The sequence below is a fragment of the Haliaeetus leucocephalus genome, unplaced genomic scaffold, assembly GCF_000737465.1.
Source record: "Haliaeetus leucocephalus isolate CR32 unplaced genomic scaffold, Haliaeetus_leucocephalus-4.0 Scaffold251, whole genome shotgun sequence".
Classification (NCBI taxonomy): Eukaryota; Metazoa; Chordata; class Aves; order Accipitriformes; family Accipitridae; genus Haliaeetus; species Haliaeetus leucocephalus.
Window position 1 is genome coordinate 3,241,723 of NW_010972687.1, and position 18,932 is coordinate 3,260,654.

General features: G+C 42.0%; 1 protein-coding gene across 1 annotated transcript in view; it reads right to left on the reverse strand.

The window, feature by feature from the left end:
* The window catches only part of PRUNE2 (prune homolog 2 (Drosophila)), a 109,709-nt gene that overhangs the window by 40,453 nt on the left and 50,324 nt on the right, over window positions 1-18,932 (reverse strand). The window contains exons 8-10 of the mRNA XM_010568734.1: window positions 11,929-18,436; window positions 10,888-11,480; window positions 10,649-10,779 (exon numbers count right to left, since the gene is read on the reverse strand). Of these exons, the coding sequence (XP_010567036.1) occupies window positions 10,649-10,779; window positions 10,888-11,480; window positions 11,929-18,436 (7,232 nt within the window). The remainder of the gene's footprint in view (window positions 1-10,648; window positions 10,780-10,887; window positions 11,481-11,928; window positions 18,437-18,932) is intronic.

An 18,932-nucleotide genomic window follows, 5' to 3' on the forward strand; every position in this document is an offset into this window, starting at 1 on the left:
TTAAACTGTTCTTATCTCAACCCAGAAGTTTTCCTTTTTTTTCCTGATTCTCCTCCCCATTTCACTGGGTGGTGGGGAGGGAGTGAGCGGCTGCGTCGTGCTTAGCTGCTGGCTGGCGTTAAACCACGGCACCATTTCAAGTCCATAATCATGTAGTTCAGCAGGAGCTGGAAGCACCGCTGAAGCAGCATGCCTGTCTCCAGAGTGCCTGGAATTGCTTTCCAGCAAATCTAGCCAATTAATAAACAATCTTGACAGGAGAGAAAGATGACAGCCCCAAGGGTATGCAAGGAAAAAAGGAAACAGAGGCATCCAAAGGGAAGTAAAGGTTACTTTGCAGAATGTGGCCTCTTAAACTTACAACAGATTATCAGTCCTTTAGGCTTCCTATACACAGCAGCCTGCTTTGCCCATTAAAGCAAGAAGCAAACCTGGGCTCCCTAATTCATTGCCTTATCCTAGCTTTGGGGGTGACAGAACAGACATTTTGAGAAAATACTGGGTGAAACCCTTGGTCCACTGGAGTCAATGAGAATTTTTTCCCTGGTTCCATTCTGTCAGTATTTCGGTTCAGTACTGGACATTGATATTTGACTTGAATCATTAATGGCTTTGAGATACATGATGTGCATTTAGCTAAATCACAGAGATAGCAGAGTAGTCTCAGAACTCTTACTAATCTTGAAATTGTCACAGATTTTTCTTTCATTATATTTAGTTTTCTTTATTCACTGTCAACCACAGGCAATATGATGAAAACAGCCTCCTCTATTAAAAATTTACTGGATTGCTTAAAGTACTGTGCAATTTTAATAGCCAGCAGTACAGCAATAGTCACAGAGAGATACTTTGGACAGAGGCAGTGGGAGAACTATCTTTTCCAAGAAGTCACTATACAAGTGAGCAGAAAAGACTGATTCCTGCTTCTTTGAGAACATGCTATCAGAAAGATAAATGAAGCTTTCTTTTGTGGAAGCCTTATTCTAGTAGGTTAAATAAATCTTGGCAGTTTTTCAAAGGAAATTGTCTTCTGCTCAGTTTTTCCATCAGTTTTCCAAGCTCCCCCCCAAACCTTCCAAACATCAGTGTCCTTATCTCTACTGCTCTCACTACTTCTTACTCCTCAAGTTAATATGTGATTTCATAGTATTTCCTTCAGCTCCTTCTAAGTCTTCCTACTAAGGAAAAGGGTAATCCTTCCCTACAGCAAAGTTAAGAGCAAGAATGATCTGGTATACACAAACACTAACACACCCTGAGGAGCGTGCTGCGAAGTAAAAGTTAGCATAGTCATCTGCAGCGTTCTCCCCCTGCCTCCTGACCATTGCATCACTGCTGAGCTTCATACAGCTCTGTAAGACAGGACAGCTTCTATTAGGAAGTAAATTACCCCCAGTCCTCATAAATGTTACTGCTGGCACCCATCCAGCCACAGCAGCAGCAGTGAACTATGTTATCCTGCCTACCCAATACTCCTATAGTGCTCCATGAATTCCACCAATTATTCTTTTTTAAATGTAGTCACTCTTCGCTGTTCACATATGGAAAGCCATATAAAAAGCTATTTCCTTTCTGGAAAGACTGACACTAATAATATGCTATCAAATCTTTTTGTACTTCTGTTGTGGTTTAAGCCCAGCCAGCAATGAAACACCATGAGGCCAATCGCTCAGTCCTCCCTGCCTGGTGGGATGAGGAGGAGAAAATATAAAGAAAAGCTCGTGGGTCGAGACAAGGACAGGGAGGGATCACTCACCACTTATGGTCATGGGCAAAAAACAGGCTCAACTTGGGGAAGAAACAAAATCAATTTAATTTACTACCAATCAAATCAAAACAAGGATATTAGGAAGTAAACTCAAACCTTAGAACACCTTCCCCCTCCCTCCTTCCCAGCTCAGCTCCACTCCCGTTTCTCTCTCCCTCCTCCCCGCAGCAGCGCAGGGGGACAGGGAATGGGGGCTGGGGTCAGTTCATCACACCTTGTCTCTGCCGCTCCTTCCTCCTCAGGGGGAGGACTCCTCACTCTTCCCCTGCTCCACCATGGGGTTCCTCTCACAGGAGACAGTTCTTCACAAACTTCTCCAGTGCGAGTCCCTCCCACGGGCTGCAGTCCTTCACAAAATTCTCCGTCATGGGTCCTTTCCGCAGGCCGATCATGCAGGCACAGACTGCTCCTCGCGGGCTTTCCCACGGAGTCACGGCCATCTTGGGGGGCATCCCCCCACTCCGGCGTGGGCTTCTCCCTGGGCTGCAGGTGGGCCTCCGCTCCCCCGCTCCCCCCCGTGGGCTGGGGGACACAGCCTGCCGTCTCACCACGGGCTGCAGGGGCATCCCCTCCTCCCCCGCTCCTCCTCCCCTCCTTCCACACTGACCTCGGTGTCTGCAGAGGGGTTCCTTCCTCTCACATTCCGATCCCCCCACTCACTGCAGGTTCCCCCTCCTAAATCCGTTCTCCCAGAGGCGCTACCACCGTCGCTGATGGGCTCGGCCTGGGCCAGCGGCGGGTCCGACTTGGAGCCGGGGAAGCTTCCAGCAGCCTCTCACAGGAGCCACCCCTGCAGCCACTCCCCTGCTACCAAAACCCCACCACACAAACCCAAAACAATTTTTTATGAGGCCAAAGAAACTTCTAGGGTTTATTATTTCTGGTGTTTGTACACTACTGAGACAGGTTTATGTCTTTTCTTCAGTGTTTTAATGCTAGCAAGCATCCTCATAGTTCTCTTCCTGCTGCTGCTTTTTCTTGCAGAAGAAAAACAGTACAGGAGGGAATTTTACCACCAGTCACAGACTTTCTTAAAACCCACCTGAACACCTTGGGGAGTTGTTATGCTTGACATTGGGATGAAGGGGACAGCGACCAGCGACATTAAGATTTTAATCCACTATTTCATCCTCATTTTTCTTTACACTTTCTGTTTCACAATTTTAATTCCCTCCTCCATAAAACAGTCAATTTTCTTAGACAATGTGACAGACACTTTCTGGATGACAGCAGAAAATAATGCAGATAGCATCCTTTACTGACCCTTATTCCACTGCTAAAAGAACTTACTTCAGCACAGTGTGCAAGCATGAACTTCAGTTTTTCTAAACAGGGACATGTGAATAAACTGTAGATTCAGAAAGGGGCTTAGAAGGCAGTTACTGAGTAAATGCCTCCATTAACTTTGGACAATCAATTCAATTGTCCATTGGTTGGGATGTTGCTATCACTGTTTTGGGTACAAATGATGAGTTTCTTTATTCTTCAGAGATCATAGAAACATAGAACGGTTTGGGTTGGAAGGGACCTTAAAGGTCATCTAGTTCCAACCCCCCCTGCCATGGGCAGGGACACCTTCCACTAGACCAGGTTGTTCAAAGCCCAATCCAACCTGGGATTGAACACTTCCAGAGGCATCCACAACTTCTCTGGGCAACCTGTTCCAGTGCCTCACAACCCTCATAGTAAAGAACTTCTTCCTTACATCTAATTTAAATCTACCTTCTTTCAGTTTAAAGCCATTGCTCTTTGTCCTACATGCCCTTGTAAAAAGTCCCTCTCCAGCTTTCTTGCAGGCCCCCTTTAGGTATGGGAAGGCTGCTAGAAGGTCTCCCCAGAGCCTTCTCCAGGCTGAACAACCCCAACTGTCTCAGCTTGTCCTCACAGGAGAGGTGCTCCAGCCCTCTGATCATCTTTGCACCCCCCCTCCTAAGTTGGGGGCCCCAGAGCTGAACACAGAACTCCAGGTGAGGTCTCACGAGAGCAGAGTAGAGGGGAAGAATCACCGCCCTTGAGCTGCTGGTCTCCCTTCTTTTGATGCAGCCTAGGATAGAGTTGGCTTTCTGGGCTGCGAGCGCACATTGCCAGCTTAGGTCCATCTTTTCATCCACCAGTATCCCCAAGTCCTTCTCCTCAGGGCTGCTCTAAATCCATTCTCTGCCCAGCCTGTATTTATGCTTGGGATTGCCCTGACCTGCATGCAGGACCTTGCACTTGGGCTTCTTGAACTTTGTGAGATTCACATGGGCCCACCTCTCAAGCCTGTCAAGATCCCCCTGGATGGCATCCCTTCCCTCCAGTGTTGACTGCACCACAGAGCTTGTCATCCGCAAACTTTCTGAGGGTGCACTCAGTCCTGCTGTCCATGTCACCAACGAAGAAGTTAAACAGTGCCAGTCCCAATATTGACCCCTGAGCAACGCCAATTGTCACTGCTCTCCCCTTGGACATCAAGCCGTTGACTGCAACTTTTTGGGTACGACCATCCAGCCAGTTCCTTATCCACCGAGTGGTCCATCTGTCAAATCCATCTGTCTCCAATTTAGAGACAAGGATGTTGTGTGGGACAGTGTCAAATGCTTTGCAGTAGTCCAGGTAGATGACATCAGCTGCTCTTCCCTTATCCACCAAAGCTGTGGAAGGCCACCCATTTGTCAGACACTATTTGCCCTTAGTGAAGCCACGCTGGCTGTCACCAATCACCTCCTTATTTTCCATGTGCCTGAGCATATTTTCCAGGAGGATCTGCTCCATGATCTTGCTAGGCACAGAGATGACACTGACTGACCTGTAGTTCCCCGGGAATTCCTTTTTTCCCTTTTTTAAAAGTGGAGGTTATGTTTCCCCTTTTCCAGTCAGCAGGAACTTCCCCCAACTGCCACAACTTCTCAGGTATGATGGATAGTGGCTTAGCAACTTCATCTGCCAGTTCCCTCAGGTACTGTATATGCATCTTATCAGGTCCCATGGACCTGCACACCTTCGGGTTCCTTAGGTGGTCTCAAACCTGATCTTCTCCTACAGTGGGCCGTTCTTCATTCTCCCAGTCCCTGCCTTTGCCTTCTGTGACTTGGATGGTGTGGCTGGAGCACTTGCTGGTGAAGGCTGAGGCAAAAAAGTCATTGAGTACCTCAGCCTTCTCCATGTCTTGGGTAACCAGGTCTCCTGTTTCCTTCTGGAGAAGGCCCACATTTTCCCTACTCTTCTTTTTACCACTAACATACCTATAGAAGCTTGTGTTTGTACCATACATAAATATATGAAGGTGAAGTACATACCTAAAAATAAGGAACCTAATTTCTATACCCTGCCAAGTGGTATATGAAACAACAACCAGCAGGCCACAAGGAAGGCTTCTATGTGGGAAGCAAAGACCCACTAGAGAAAGCCCCAGATTCAGGAGCAACTTCTAAAATCACTGTCACAGAGATGGGTGTTACAGGTTCAGAATGCAAACTTAATTTGCATAAACCAAAAGTATTTGACAAAACAAAAAAATGAGCAGAGAATGGAATCCATGCTCAGGGCACAGCTATCCAGCCAGATGTTCAGATTAAGGGTGCTTAATTTTCTGATACCATGCAGGCTTAATTAAGCATAAGCTAGGAAACAGACTATTCAGTGAAGGCAAGAGTCACATCTAGTGAAGAATCCAAGAAACCTTCCTGAGTCAAAATTATGGCCTTTCAGAAGTACAAGAATTCAGGCAGAAGGACACTTCTGAGAGCAGAGTATCTGTTACTTAGACTTTGGTTCAGTTCTACCAAAGCCTACTTTGAAGATGTAAATCTTTGGCGCACTCCAAGCGTGATGACTAGCCCTATTAGGCCATCCAGAAACTCTGTTGCAATAAGAACAAGAAAAAAGCCTTAGTTTCATCTCTTATGTGATGACACCAGCATTTCTGTGCTAAGCTCCCATAGGCTGGCAGTTCTGCTGTATCACATTGTTTTAAACTTTGTTGGCCAAGAAGGACAGTTAATTTCAGACTTAAAAGCTGCACACTGACATATGTTTTAAGAAGGAACTTGTGTTTTCAAAACTGTCAGCGAAACACATTAGAAAGCATTTCTAATTACACACTTCTACCATATCAGTTGCTATTTTTTCAGCTGTTTATATGAAGAGGTTTAATGAAAGTGACATATAATCTAGAAATAATTATTCCCATATGTGTTCTATCCTTTCTACCATAATATTTTTTGTGTGTTTGCTTTGATTTCAAAGGAGTCAAGGCCTCTGTGATCATGCTGTGGGCGTGCATAGGGACATCTGCATGTGTCTCTGCTATCCCCTAAAAAGTCTGAAGTCATTATCTAACTGACCGAAGACACAAGCTTATTACAAGTTTATTGAACGTCAGTGTCCTGGGTTCAGCTGGGATAGAGTTAATTTTTACAGGAACCTGGGAAGGGGGGCGCATAGCCAGGGCAGCTGACCTGAACTAGCCAAGGAGCTATTCCATACCGTGTGCCATCATGATCAGTATATAAATGGGGAGCGGGCCGGGGGGACCTCTGGGAGGAGCTCTGGGCTTTTGGTGGGGGAAGTGGCGGAGCGTCGGGTTCTGCACGGTGAGCAGTTGCACTGTGCATCACTCTTTTTGTATACTCTGTCATTAGTACCGTTGTTGTTGTTGTAATTTCTTTGTGTTGTCCCAGTAAACTGCCTTTATCTCAACCCTCGAGGTTCCGTTTTTGGGTTTTTTTCCCTTTTCTCTCCTGCGTCTCCTCCCCATCCCACCGGAGGGGGGCGGGAGGAGTGAGCAAGCGGCTGCGTGGTCCTTTGTTACCGGCTGGGCTGAAACCACTGCAGTCAGCTACCAAGCACATGGGAAATTGAGAGGAAAGCAGCACTGTAAAAGCAATCTCTACTACATATGAAATCCTCATACAAGAGCAATATTTTTAATAACATTAATGGTGGAAAAAACTTCCATCAGTTTTCACACCTTATCAACAATATAGTCTAACAGCAAAACATAAACCCAAAGGAAAGTAGATTCTCCTGGTTCCATGCTCCCGTAAATAATTGTTAATGCAGATGCTGAATAACTTCCTTGCTTTACTTTACTTCTACAGGCTTCAGCATCACTAGTGTTAAGGACAAAACCAGCCACTGCTTTGCACTGAAAAGGCATTTGGTATTAATCAAGTATTAAACAACAACTGAGTCAGATAAGAAAAAAGCCTACAGTGGAAACTATAGTGACTACATATTCTGTACCAAGAACTACTGTATCCTTTCCTTGCAGGATGCACCATATTTCATCATGCATTTAAGTTTCTACTGAAAACACTCTTACATTAACATGGTCCAGTTTTGGACTTTAGACATTCAATCAGTCTAGGAGAATATGCTAAGTTCTAAGAATAACGAATGTACTACATCTGAATGTACTACTAGGTACAAGACTCAAATTTTTACTTTGGAGACTTACAGGAATTCCTAATGAACAGCAGAGTTGTCAAAACTGATCTAACAATTCATAGCAACAAGATTTAAAACCCCCTATAAATCCATGGCCATAGGAATGATTTTTCTAGTGCCAGTGTAAGTTAAAAAATCAGATTCTTTTCTTGAGGTATCTAAAAAAGAATCTTACTGCTTCAGAGTTATCTCAACTCCAATCTGCTGATTTGTAAAAATAATTTAAAATCAGATACCTAGACCAGTTTTCTTTTCCTTGCTAAGAACACCGTGGGCACGTAAGCATAGCAAGCCAAACCCTAGGATGCTGCCTGCGTGTAATTAATCAGCATGACTTAAGCAGGCTCAGCATCTGGCAGCTTTTAATTTAAAATGCTTTATGGGAGACAGAAGAGTTGACAGCTGATTTGTTCATGTCAGATTTGCAAGCCTGCAACTAGCCACCACCTCCTCTAAACAACCCTTCCTTTTCCCATCCCATTCACCATTTATTGTGAGCACAGGTGGTAAGCATTTTTGATTTAAAGATTTTCACTAGAAATTACTGGTTTGTCAAAACCCAGTTTATTCATTGAAATTAGTTGATTTTGATGAACTCCCAGTGAAACCCTGCAGAGATGATGAAAGAAGGTGACTTTCAGGGTGTGAACTACTTATAAGCAAACCACTTCGAAGTCAAAGGATGTCTGGTTTTCCTAGATCCACAAATCCCAAGCCACCCTTCCACACTGTCGTGGTTTAAAGTAATGTGGATGCAAAACAACTGCTTGGGGATTTGCTTCTTGGGTTTGCTTCTTCCAGATTTCTCTGTTGTAGAAAATTTCAAAATTTCTACTTTTCCTTCTGGAATGGAAGTTAGAAGCTTGGAGGATCGGGTGCAACAGAAATGTTGTGCCAACCAGCTCTACTTTTGATAGTTTTGTTGCCTCAAGCCTTCAAAAGACTGATTAATAAATAAGAAGGTGGTGATAGTTTAAAGAAAAAACCTAAAACATTAGAAGTGTGGTATGTTTGCTATTCAAGGACTGTTTAGATTATGTGTATTCAAGGTAAAGCTTATCTAATTTAAGATTCTGCTTACAACAGAAGATGCTTAAAGAGTCACAGACTTGCTAATTAAGGACATACATCCTCTGTGGGGATGGCAAGAGAAACAAAGACCCTGGTGTCCTCAGATGATGCACGACCATAAAAGGACAAAAGGAGTAGGGGTATTCTTCTTCCCCAAACAACCATGGAAGACCACCGAAGGAGACCCCCACGCAGGCGTAGAAGAGTCTGGGATCATTGCTCAAGAGAACAACACTACATGCTTGCTCAACGTAATGAACATGGAATAGTTAGGCAGAACCTATGTATTAGATAGGCGTGGTGTTTTAACTGTAGCGTATAAGTATGGACTGAAAACCTCAGTAGGTGTGCTCGATTTGTGGAAATCTTCCACCTTGCACCCTGCGCAGAATGTCTCCTCTCTAAACATACTGTGTGTGTTTCGGGAGTTATTTTCTGATCAGGTAGCAGATTCAAGGTCAAGCACTCAGCATTTCATTTACGTCAGACTGTACAGAACAGGGGAGTACTCATCTTCTGCTAACCCTTCTGAAGATTTGCCTCTTTCTTGAGGGTAGTAAATGCTAACCTGCATCAATAAAAGCTGTCACTGCCCTACCGAAACAGAGCCCCTTTTATCTCATACTCTCCTCTGTGCTGCCTGTCTGGTTAGATTGAAGCAACTTCAGCCAGGGGCAGTGTCTGAGGGCAAAGTATGCTCTGCGTATGACTCAAAATCTTGCCTGTCAAGAAAAGCTAAAGTCCAATACACTTTTAAGACTGCAAGTTTAAGCCTGCAAGTAACATCTTTATATATCAGAGTTTATGAGAGTGGGGTTTCTGTTTAGGATGGAGCCAGGACTTACCACATATTAAAAACAGCTCAGCTATAACAGTGTCTGGTCTTGTAACAATGCACTCTTTGAAAAACGTGTGAAAATGTTTAGAGGGGAGGTATTTTAACATCTAGGGGAAGATAAACCACAGCTATTGGAACTATTCATTCCTGAAATCTTAATAAAATGTGAACTGTTTTGGGTGGAGACAGGGGTAGCAAAAAGCTGTGCTTTTCTATCACAGATTATTTGTACATGCTGTTTTCAGGGTTATACTATCATATACAGGCATACCACCTTTAAGGGAAAAAAAAGCCTACTGCTAAAATTGCAAAACTGTTAGTGAAAACTTCAAAGAGTAAAGTCTAAAATAAACCGCAAGCTAATTAAAACGTGGTAACAGAAGTTGTGAACATGACGTGTATTCTACACTGACCTGACAAGTACTTGAGAGAAACTTGAAAAAAAAGTAAAAAAATCAGTCTTGCATTTCACATAAACAGTATGTTTCCACATGATTGATATCACATGTGTTCTTTTGGGTAAGTGCAGTTTGAAAGGAGTAACAAGTACAAAGCAGTTACACCTCTTAGTTTTATTTGTACTGGGAAGTTTCTTTTGCTGGCCACAAGAATTTCACTGTATCAATGCAATGCCAGGTTCCTCTTTGTAAAACTGCAGCATGTCAATTGCAGATGCCCAGAAGAAATGAGGTCAGACTTCCACACTTGCATCTCTGGAGCTATTCTATAAGTCCACTGTAGCAGTTACAGCCTCCTGGCTGTAAAAGAAGAGGAGTCAACAGCAGAAGCACCCTTTCCAAAACGCTACAGTAAATGGGACTCAAGAAGGTCACCTCTTTCTCCATCTGGTGACACTGCAGAGAGACAGCAGGCAGTAGTAATGCTGACAGCACAGAGGCTGCAATTCCACCCAAAGGCAGGTGCAAACATACTCAAACTGCCTCAACTGCCAGTCCAGTCCGAACAGACAAAAAATGCTGCTCTGACCTGACTACAGCTCGGAAATAACCACAAAGACCATGACTTTCCATCATCCTTTCCTTTTCTCTATGAGCAGCACCTCTTTCTGACTCTGGGCCTCAACTCCCTCCTATCTTCCTTCCCAGCAGTTTTGCATTAGGCAGAGATTGTACTTCACTTCGATCCCTCCATAATCTCATCACTGGCATTGTATCAGGACTGGCAATACCATCAGTACCTGGCTTTGGCCTGCGTTCCCTGGCCACATGTTTCAGATTTAAAGGTAGGTTATGAAGTCTATGGGACTCCATAAAAGGAAGACAGACTTATTCCTGCAAGGAAGTGGCCTTACAAGCTTCCTGCATTGCAAAACATTCCTCATCTGGCTCATACCAAGCAACCAAGAACCAAGTCTCTGTTTTTAGAAGGGGAGGAGTACAGTGATACTTAAATCATGTAAATATAATTAATAGTTCAGACCTGAAAGTCCTGCCATCTATTCATAATGTCATACTCTTCAAAAGCATTGATAACAAGTGAACAGAAGACTCTTGAAAGGAAACAGGTTGGTTTTTCCTTACCCTGATATTTGATTCAGTCCTCTTTCACTGTTGAGAAGCACCATTTCCTCCTTCATTTCTTGTTCTGTTGCTACGTTATTCCCCAGTGTCTGTTGAGAATTTGCTTCCCATGTATCATCACCACCAACCACCTGCAACACACATGTTCCTGTGATGGCCAAATTCTCGCTGTCGGTGGTCAGGCTGTCTGAAGGAGAATAGCCTCCATGTTCAAAAGGTTTCTGAAGGGTAGCTTCTACCTGAAATTCTGCTGGAGTGTCAAGAATCAATTCCTGTGCTTCAACAGCTGCCAGTTCTTCGTCAGAATATCCGGACCCTGATTTTGGCATCTCTGACTCGGCAGAAATTTCTTCAGGTGATATGTCACTGACTTCATTTTGGCCCAATATAATCCAGCCCTCATCTTGCCCAGTGCTTTCCTGTGATCTCCTTTCATCATCCAGTTTTTGAGGCGCAACAGAAGAACTTTTGTCTTCTAAGTGAATAGAGTCCCTTTCAGTCCCACAAACAGAGTGATCTTCCCTTTCATTTGTAATGGAGATTGGCTGAAAGGTATCCAAGGAGCCCGGTGAAAAGCCTTTATGAGATTCTGTTTGTTCAGCTACATTAGCTTCTTGAAATGCAAAAACACTTTCGTTTCTTTCAGAGGTATCCTCCGTTGAAGGTATATTTTCTTTCTCAGTAACAAGGATGTAATCCGACTCCAGTGAAGTTGTATCTCGGTGCACCTGCATCCTCACATCTTCCTTACCCTCTGCATTTTTCAGTTCAGGGCTCTCAGAGGAATTTCTTGGCTTATTCCCCCTACAAATTAGGGAGTCAGTGCCAGCTTCTAAAAGAACAGGCAAACAGAAACTCCTTTTAGTTTTTGAATTACTTAGTCACTATGATTTCTTTAAATCAGTACAGTGAGATAAAGCTCTTCTCAGTTTGCTTTGCTCTGTTAATGTGTACTTGAATTTTATAACGTCATCATCATCATTATTGTTAAAGATTATACATTAACACTGCAATCATTCCTAAGGGACAAATGATTCGGTCTCCCATATGCTATGCCCTGTACAAACAACAAAAATAATGTTCCTACTTCAATGCTTAAAAGCTTTAGATCTGTCTAGAAGGGTGACGCTAGAGGTCTTCCCAAAATACAGAATTTTGTACATCAGGGAGACCTACAAACTTCAAACTTCACTTAAAGCCTCATCATTCAGCAGTAATACTCCAGACATTTCCTTCTTTCTTTGTCTTATGAACTTGCTCTGGGAAGCAGGTTTTCTTACCATCAGGTGATCTTTTATCTCCACCTGGCGGTGAGTCGAGATCAGTGGTTTCTGCTTCAGATTTTCCTGTCAAAATCTCAGAAGCTCCTAGAGTTATTTCAGACTTGGTGAGTGAAGATACTGATGTGTGATTTTCCTGAAGGCACTCTGTGGATGTTTCAGACACCTGATCTTTAATGCTGTTGTCTTTGGTCATTAGGATGCCTTCTGCACCTTCCAAAGCAGTTGGCAGTGGTAAGAGTTTTTCCAAAGAAACACTGTCACAAAATGGCTGCTGTAACAAGAGGTCATCTTTTGCACACTCTCTGCTGCCAGAGGGTTCAGCATCAAAAGATACACAGGATGGTGGAGTACACACCACTGGTGATTGGTCAGTGGGTGTTTCCTTAAACACAGGAACATCATTTTCAATTACATCTTCAGATTCTTTTGCTATGTCATCAACAAGTTGATTATTTGAATTAGATTCATGGCCTTCATTACCACCAGGCAGAAAGGATTTGGGAAAGAATATCTGTTTATCCTTTGATTCCTCTTCTGCTGCTTCGTTGACTACTACTGCCAGTACGTTCATTCCACCACATGTGCTTGCCAGGACATTAGTCACTGATGTATTCCTGATGTTACGTTCTACACCTGTCTCAGATTCATCCACACATTCTTCTAACATGTCTAGCTCATCACCAGTTATTGCTGTATGGTCAATACCAGAATATTTTCCAACTTCAGCCAAGGCACTCATTTCTTTTAAGCTTTGTTCTGCCCTATCAAGTAGAGTGAAATCCATGGGAACCAAATGCCTTTGGGAGGTCGCTATTTGAGCTTCATCAGTTGGTGATCCTTGATGGCTTGCAGGAGTAAAACCTTCATAGAACATGTCTTTCAGACCTAAGGACGTCACTTCTAAAACTTCATTGGTAATTTCAGCGGACTCAGTTGAGTCAGTAACAAGTTTATTTTCTACAGCATATTCTTCCAAAATTGCAAATTCAGGAGGCTCCTGAGTATTAGAAGAGATTAGCCGATAGGATTCATTGATCTTTCCCTGTTCATAGTCCTGAGGGCTACCAGTTTCAGACTGTGTCTCTACCTTCTGCATTAGTAACTGACACTTTGAATCAAAATCTGCCTCTTTATTCATATTTGACCATGTGTGAATCTGCTGACTACCTTTGTCTTCAGGCTCCACCCCAATCTGAGAAGATGGGATAAAGGCATGCTTAGCTTCATACTCCTGGCACACATCAGGACTGCTTGATGTCTCTGAACTATTGTCCTGGTCACAGTGACTTAATATATCGGGATTTTCACCATCTGATTTCAAAGTGACAATTTGCTCAGCATTAGTCCACAGGTCAGGTTCCACTGAAAACAGCTGATTACTTTCTTGGGTGTTATCCTGTAAAATATCTGGGATTTGGGGAACTAATATACTCCACCCTGGACTTGACTTCTCTGTCATTTCAAAAGATAAATCTTCTAGAGTGAAAGCACCTGGCAGGGAGTTGTGCATTTCTGATCTTTCACAGGTATCTTGCTGTTGTTCTTGAGGAATGAGAGTTGCATTTCCCTCATTGTCTTTTGGTAGATCCAGTACAGTGATTTCTTGAACCAATGTATTTGGCATACCTCTTTCCTCATCTGAAAAAGGATTCTGTGGAGTCAGTTGATTTTCCTCATCTGTAGGAAACAACTGCTCTTTCAAGCCCCTTTCTTCTTTATCCAGTATGAAAGGATCAAGTTGTTTGAACTGTACAGTGTCTTGATTTATTTGACTATCAGGAATATTCATAGGATGTACTAGCCTTTCATTTTCTTTTTCATCACAGTACAGGCGGGGAGGCCGATTTCCACCATTACTTGCATTAGCGCAATGTGCTTCTGTTTGTTCTTCATCTTGTGAAGGTGATGCCCAGGAGTCCTTCTTACTATTTGTTAACTGGTTTGTTGCAGAGTGACTTGAAACAGAATACTGATCTTCCGATTGCTTTTCTTCACAAGGTTGTGAATTCCACCATTCTGAACTGTCATCTGGAAAACCAAATGTTCCTACTGTGGATTTTGGATCAGTTCTTAAATCAGCTTCCAATGACATACTCCACATATCTACAGCTTTTGAAGAATACTCTTCTTTATCACCCACAGCAAAAGTCAGTGTAGTATCTTCATTCATTTGATACAAATATGAGTCTTCACTGCTACCTGTTTTGTCACTGAAAATGCTCGCCTGACCTTTTTTCTGAAGTGCTTCCCAGTGACCTAAATATTCAGAAGTCTTATTATGCTCCATTATAGTCAAGTCCTCCTGCCCTACTTTACTAGCTTTAACTGCTTCATGATTTTCATTGAAGATGCCTACCTGGACCTCCTCTCCCACCTTAGTTTTTGCATCTAAATTACCTTCATTTGCTTCAGGACTTGTTGCCTTGGATTGAGCATAATCCTCTCCAATTTCAGATGTTTTGTGCTGTTTGTTTTCATATGTGGAATCTTCATGAATCACTTCTGGACACACCTCTGAATTCTCTGAATCCTCATTTATGTCAGGACTTGATAAAGAAGATACAGTATCATCATCTACATGGGCATTCCAAAAATCTAAGCTTTTAGGAACTTTGTTCTGTTCAGTGCTTGTTTCAAGTACTTCTTCACATTCATTCCCAAATTCATTCCTTTTATAGGCATCTTCAAGATTTTTGTTATTTTTAATATCCCACATATCCCTACTTCTTTTGTGATGACTGGCAACTGGAAGGTCTCCCCACACATTCACAGATGCATCACTTAAATCAGGACTTGTTCCACTTGAGTGTGCATAATCATTTATTGAATCACTCCACATATTATCTTCTTCCAAAAAACTTTTGATCTGTATATCCTTTGAAAGGCTACTTGTGGTGTTTGCCATTTCAAGGACTTCACTTGCCTCAGGACTTGTTCCAGGAGACTGCAAATCTTCACATGGCTGTGAATTCCAAGTAGTTTGATGAAAACTGTCATTAAGCATTACACATGGCTCTCCACGAAGATTATGAGCAGGTTCTAAATTTTCAGAGTTTTCATTTCTCCCAGAACCTATTTCATGTGAAAATGAATTTTCCACCACAGACATATCTGTAATGTCAGGAACACTGACATATCCAGAAGAAGAACTCTTCTTAAAATCATCTATGAAAGACTTTTCATGAGTCCTGTTCAGTTCTGAGCTATTTTTGAAAGATACTAACTCAGAATTACAAATGTCTGGATGGTTAGGAACCACTTCATCTAAGTCTTCTTTCATTTCTCCCAGCACTTCTTGTGGTTCATTCATGAAAGGAATTGATGTGGCTAGGTGACAACTATTCTTTCCAGATTCATTCCAGATGCCTGAGCTTCTGGGCATTTTAGAATTGTTTTCAGGATTATCACTACCCTTATCAGAACTTTCAGAGACACTTTCCATCTCAGGACTTGTTGCATCCTCTATCACTGCAGTCTCCTTTTCAGCTTTCTCAGAAAGCAGCTGTGATGTTTCACTGTAATTGTAATTTTGTGGTCTGGAGTCATCAAAACATTCATAATTTCTGCCTTCCTCAGAAGCACTTGAAGAAGATTCTACGTTATTCTGCGACAAGTCTTTTGTCTCTTCCTGACTAACTGGATTACTTTGATTGGAAAAGGACACATTCTCTGTGACTAACACTTCCAAACTAACACTATTCCTCATTTTTTCTGGGGAGCTGGGAACTTCATTTGTTGACCTGTTTTCTTCTGAATCTGCAGTACATGAAGATTCACTGTCCTCTTGCACTGGTTTATTACAAATGTCACTAATCATTTGCTGTCCGCTCGTCTCATCTGTTCTCTTATATTCCTCTTTTCCTTCCTGTGAGATGACAATGGCATTGTCCCAGCCTTTGTGACAACCCTGCTCACTCTGTAAACTCCATGAGTTCAGCTGCTGCATTGATTCCTGACTATCCAGCTTTTCATCAACATCAGCAGTCTTTTGTGCTGCCTTCTTACTAAGTATCTCACTCCCTAAGTCACATATTTTCATATCCACACTATTCCCAGTGTCTGAAGTTGGTGTAGATGTGTCTGTGTCATCTACAGGAACACTGCTCACTGTTTCTACAATTTCAGCTGCACTCTGCCTAGTATTTAATTCATTCTGTGGTGGTGATAAGTCATTCACTGTTCGATTGTATACTGGTGTTAGTCTTCTGTTTTCAGATATAGAAAAATTATTTTCACTGGTATGTATCTCAGTTGAAAAATATTGATTAGGTTTAGCAGAGGCAGAAAGAGCAGTAATTTCAGCATTTCTTTCTTGTAACTTGGTGACATTATTTAGGGGAGTGTTCCAGATGTCTGTGTTTCCAGCGCTTGAAAAAGGCATGTTTCTAGGAGATAATGGTTCCTTATTTGCTTTCTCAAGTACTTTTGGGTCAGCCAAATTTGGGTTTATCAATTTATCAGTGACTGTTTCTTCATCAAAATCTTTGTCCTCATCTTCTCTTTCTTCTTCCACATATGTAGGCGATATATAGGAATCAGATGTTGAATAATTGGTGTCTGGTGGAGAGACAACTAAATCTTCACCTATATTTGATGAACTAAGATCTGAGTGTTTATACAAGAAGGTATCCTCCCATGGCACCACTACTTCTGTTACTTCTTTCCTGATGTTTTTATCATACATATTCCAGGTCTCTATATTTTCAAATTGTTTTGGTCTATGTTTAGAGTCACCAAATACAGTTTCTTCCTCTGTTTCCAGCTTTGAATTATTTTGCATATTGTTGAAAACAGAATTTGTATTTTCAGATTTTCCACATTCTTCTACTGAATAATACCTTTCTTTATCCCAGGCTTCTGGAGGTACCTGCACAGGTGGATTTTCAGTCTCATTGTCTGCTGTGATTTCTGAAGAATCTGACAAACTAGTTTTTGGTATGGCCCATTCCTCAGGAATATTCACTGATTTTTTTTCTCTATCCAGTTTGGGCATGTTCCATACATTTTCTGAGGATCTAGCAATATCTCCTGCATCAAACTTAGTCCAGACTTTGTAAGAGTCTCCAGCTAGCTGACTACCTTTCCCTTCACCACTACACCATGCATCTGACATCACAGGTGTTGGCTGACTGACCTCCCACAGGTCAGTAAAGCTCTCCGGTTCTTGCTTTGTCTCCTCTAAAGAAGCAGTTTGCAAATGCAAATGTTCACTGTTTTTCTCTTGATTCTCATGGTTCCAATTATCTTGTTTAAACTGATTATCCCACAGACCTGCTCTCACATATTCCTTTTGCTTTGGCTGTTTTTGGAGGAACACAGAATCTGAGGCTCTTCTATCAATATGTCCTCGTAGCAAGGGACTTTCTTTACCATCTTTCCATAAGACAGGGCTCTGGAATACAGATTCCTGCTCACTTGAACTCCACGTATCAGCATTTTTGGACTCTAGGTCAAAGCCATCCCACCAGCTTCCATATCTAACACGAGACTGAGAATAATTTGTGCCATCAATTTCATTAATCTTTTTTATGACATCTTGTGGGAAAAATAAAGGCTGCCCATTATCTAATGGTGAAGTTTCTACAAGACTGTTCATAGGAGTTGGTGGAATTCTTGAATCAGTGGATTTCAACATTTCTGGTGAAGAATCACCTTCAACTAAATCGATCAAACTTGAAGTTTTCTCACACATTTCTCCTGGATTCTCATCAAATTCAGCTGAATTGTCTTCCTCTTTTGTTGTCACAAGTAAGTCAGCTGAATAATTAGCTGTATCATTTTCTAGCAGGTTTGCCTCATCAAGTTCTTTATGCACAGTGAGTTGTTGTCCTTCTGATGAATCACTATTGAGGAAATAGTCATCTGCTGGGGAACAATCAACAGAACGAGAAGATGACTCGGATGGAGCTGCAACCACAGGTGCTAGATCAAAATTGAAAAGATCAAAGTTATCAGTATTGTCTCTAGACTGAGGTTTTTGTTCTTCAGCTATTGCTCCTTCAGGAATAGGGCTATAGGAATCAAAGCCAGGCAGAAGACTGTGATAGGTAGCAGCACCTTCTGCAACAGGGCTATCATCACTAAGGAAAACAGAACTCTCCTTGGAAGACCGGCTGCTTCTAATGGTAGCCAGTCCACTGTCTGGACTCACAAGGTCTACATTAACATCAACGTGGGCTTGCATAGATCCATTTAGATCTTGAGGATTTTCTATAAAATTGGCAGAACTGGGCTGTGGTTCTACATCAGAACCATATAACTCCATAATACCAGAAGATCCTTGTGAAAGTGGAGCACTTCCAGCAACAGCTTCAGTTGAAGAAGTTCTACTGTTTGACACCATTTCTGGTTGTCTTCTATTTATAACTTCCTTAACTAGAAGAAAAATTTGATCACAGGTCACCAAAGAATTTTCTTGATGATAAATGAGAATTTGGTCACATCCACATTCTACAGGATCCAGCTCCAAACAAGGATTCTGACATTCTTCTAATTCACAGCAGATCTGTTGAAAAATAGGATGTTTCAAAAGCCATTGCAATCATGGGCATAAGGGCACATATTGACTAATTCACTGTGTAACACAGCCATACCTATCTATTCCTATTAATCTACTTCTTGGCCATTTTGCTGTAACAGCCTTATGATGATCTAGATGAACTATTAAAATAGAAGATCAAGCCATAATGTGTATTGCAAAATTGGTCAGAATATTTACTTGAAATAGTATCATTTGACTTTCAAGATCACTTTTCATTAGTAAAAAAAAATCCAAATAAATGTTTAGTTGTTGCCTTGAGAAATCTGAGTAAAATACATAAGGGTACATGAGAAAACTATCTTTAGAATGTGATAATTAGATTAATAAAATAAATACATTTATATTGACTTCGAAAGGAATAGAGTCATTTAGCCACCTGTCCCTAAAATCAGAAGTTTTTAAGACTGAGAAAAAGGTTCAGAAAGTTGCCACTGAGATGGTTTCTCCCATTTGGGGACAA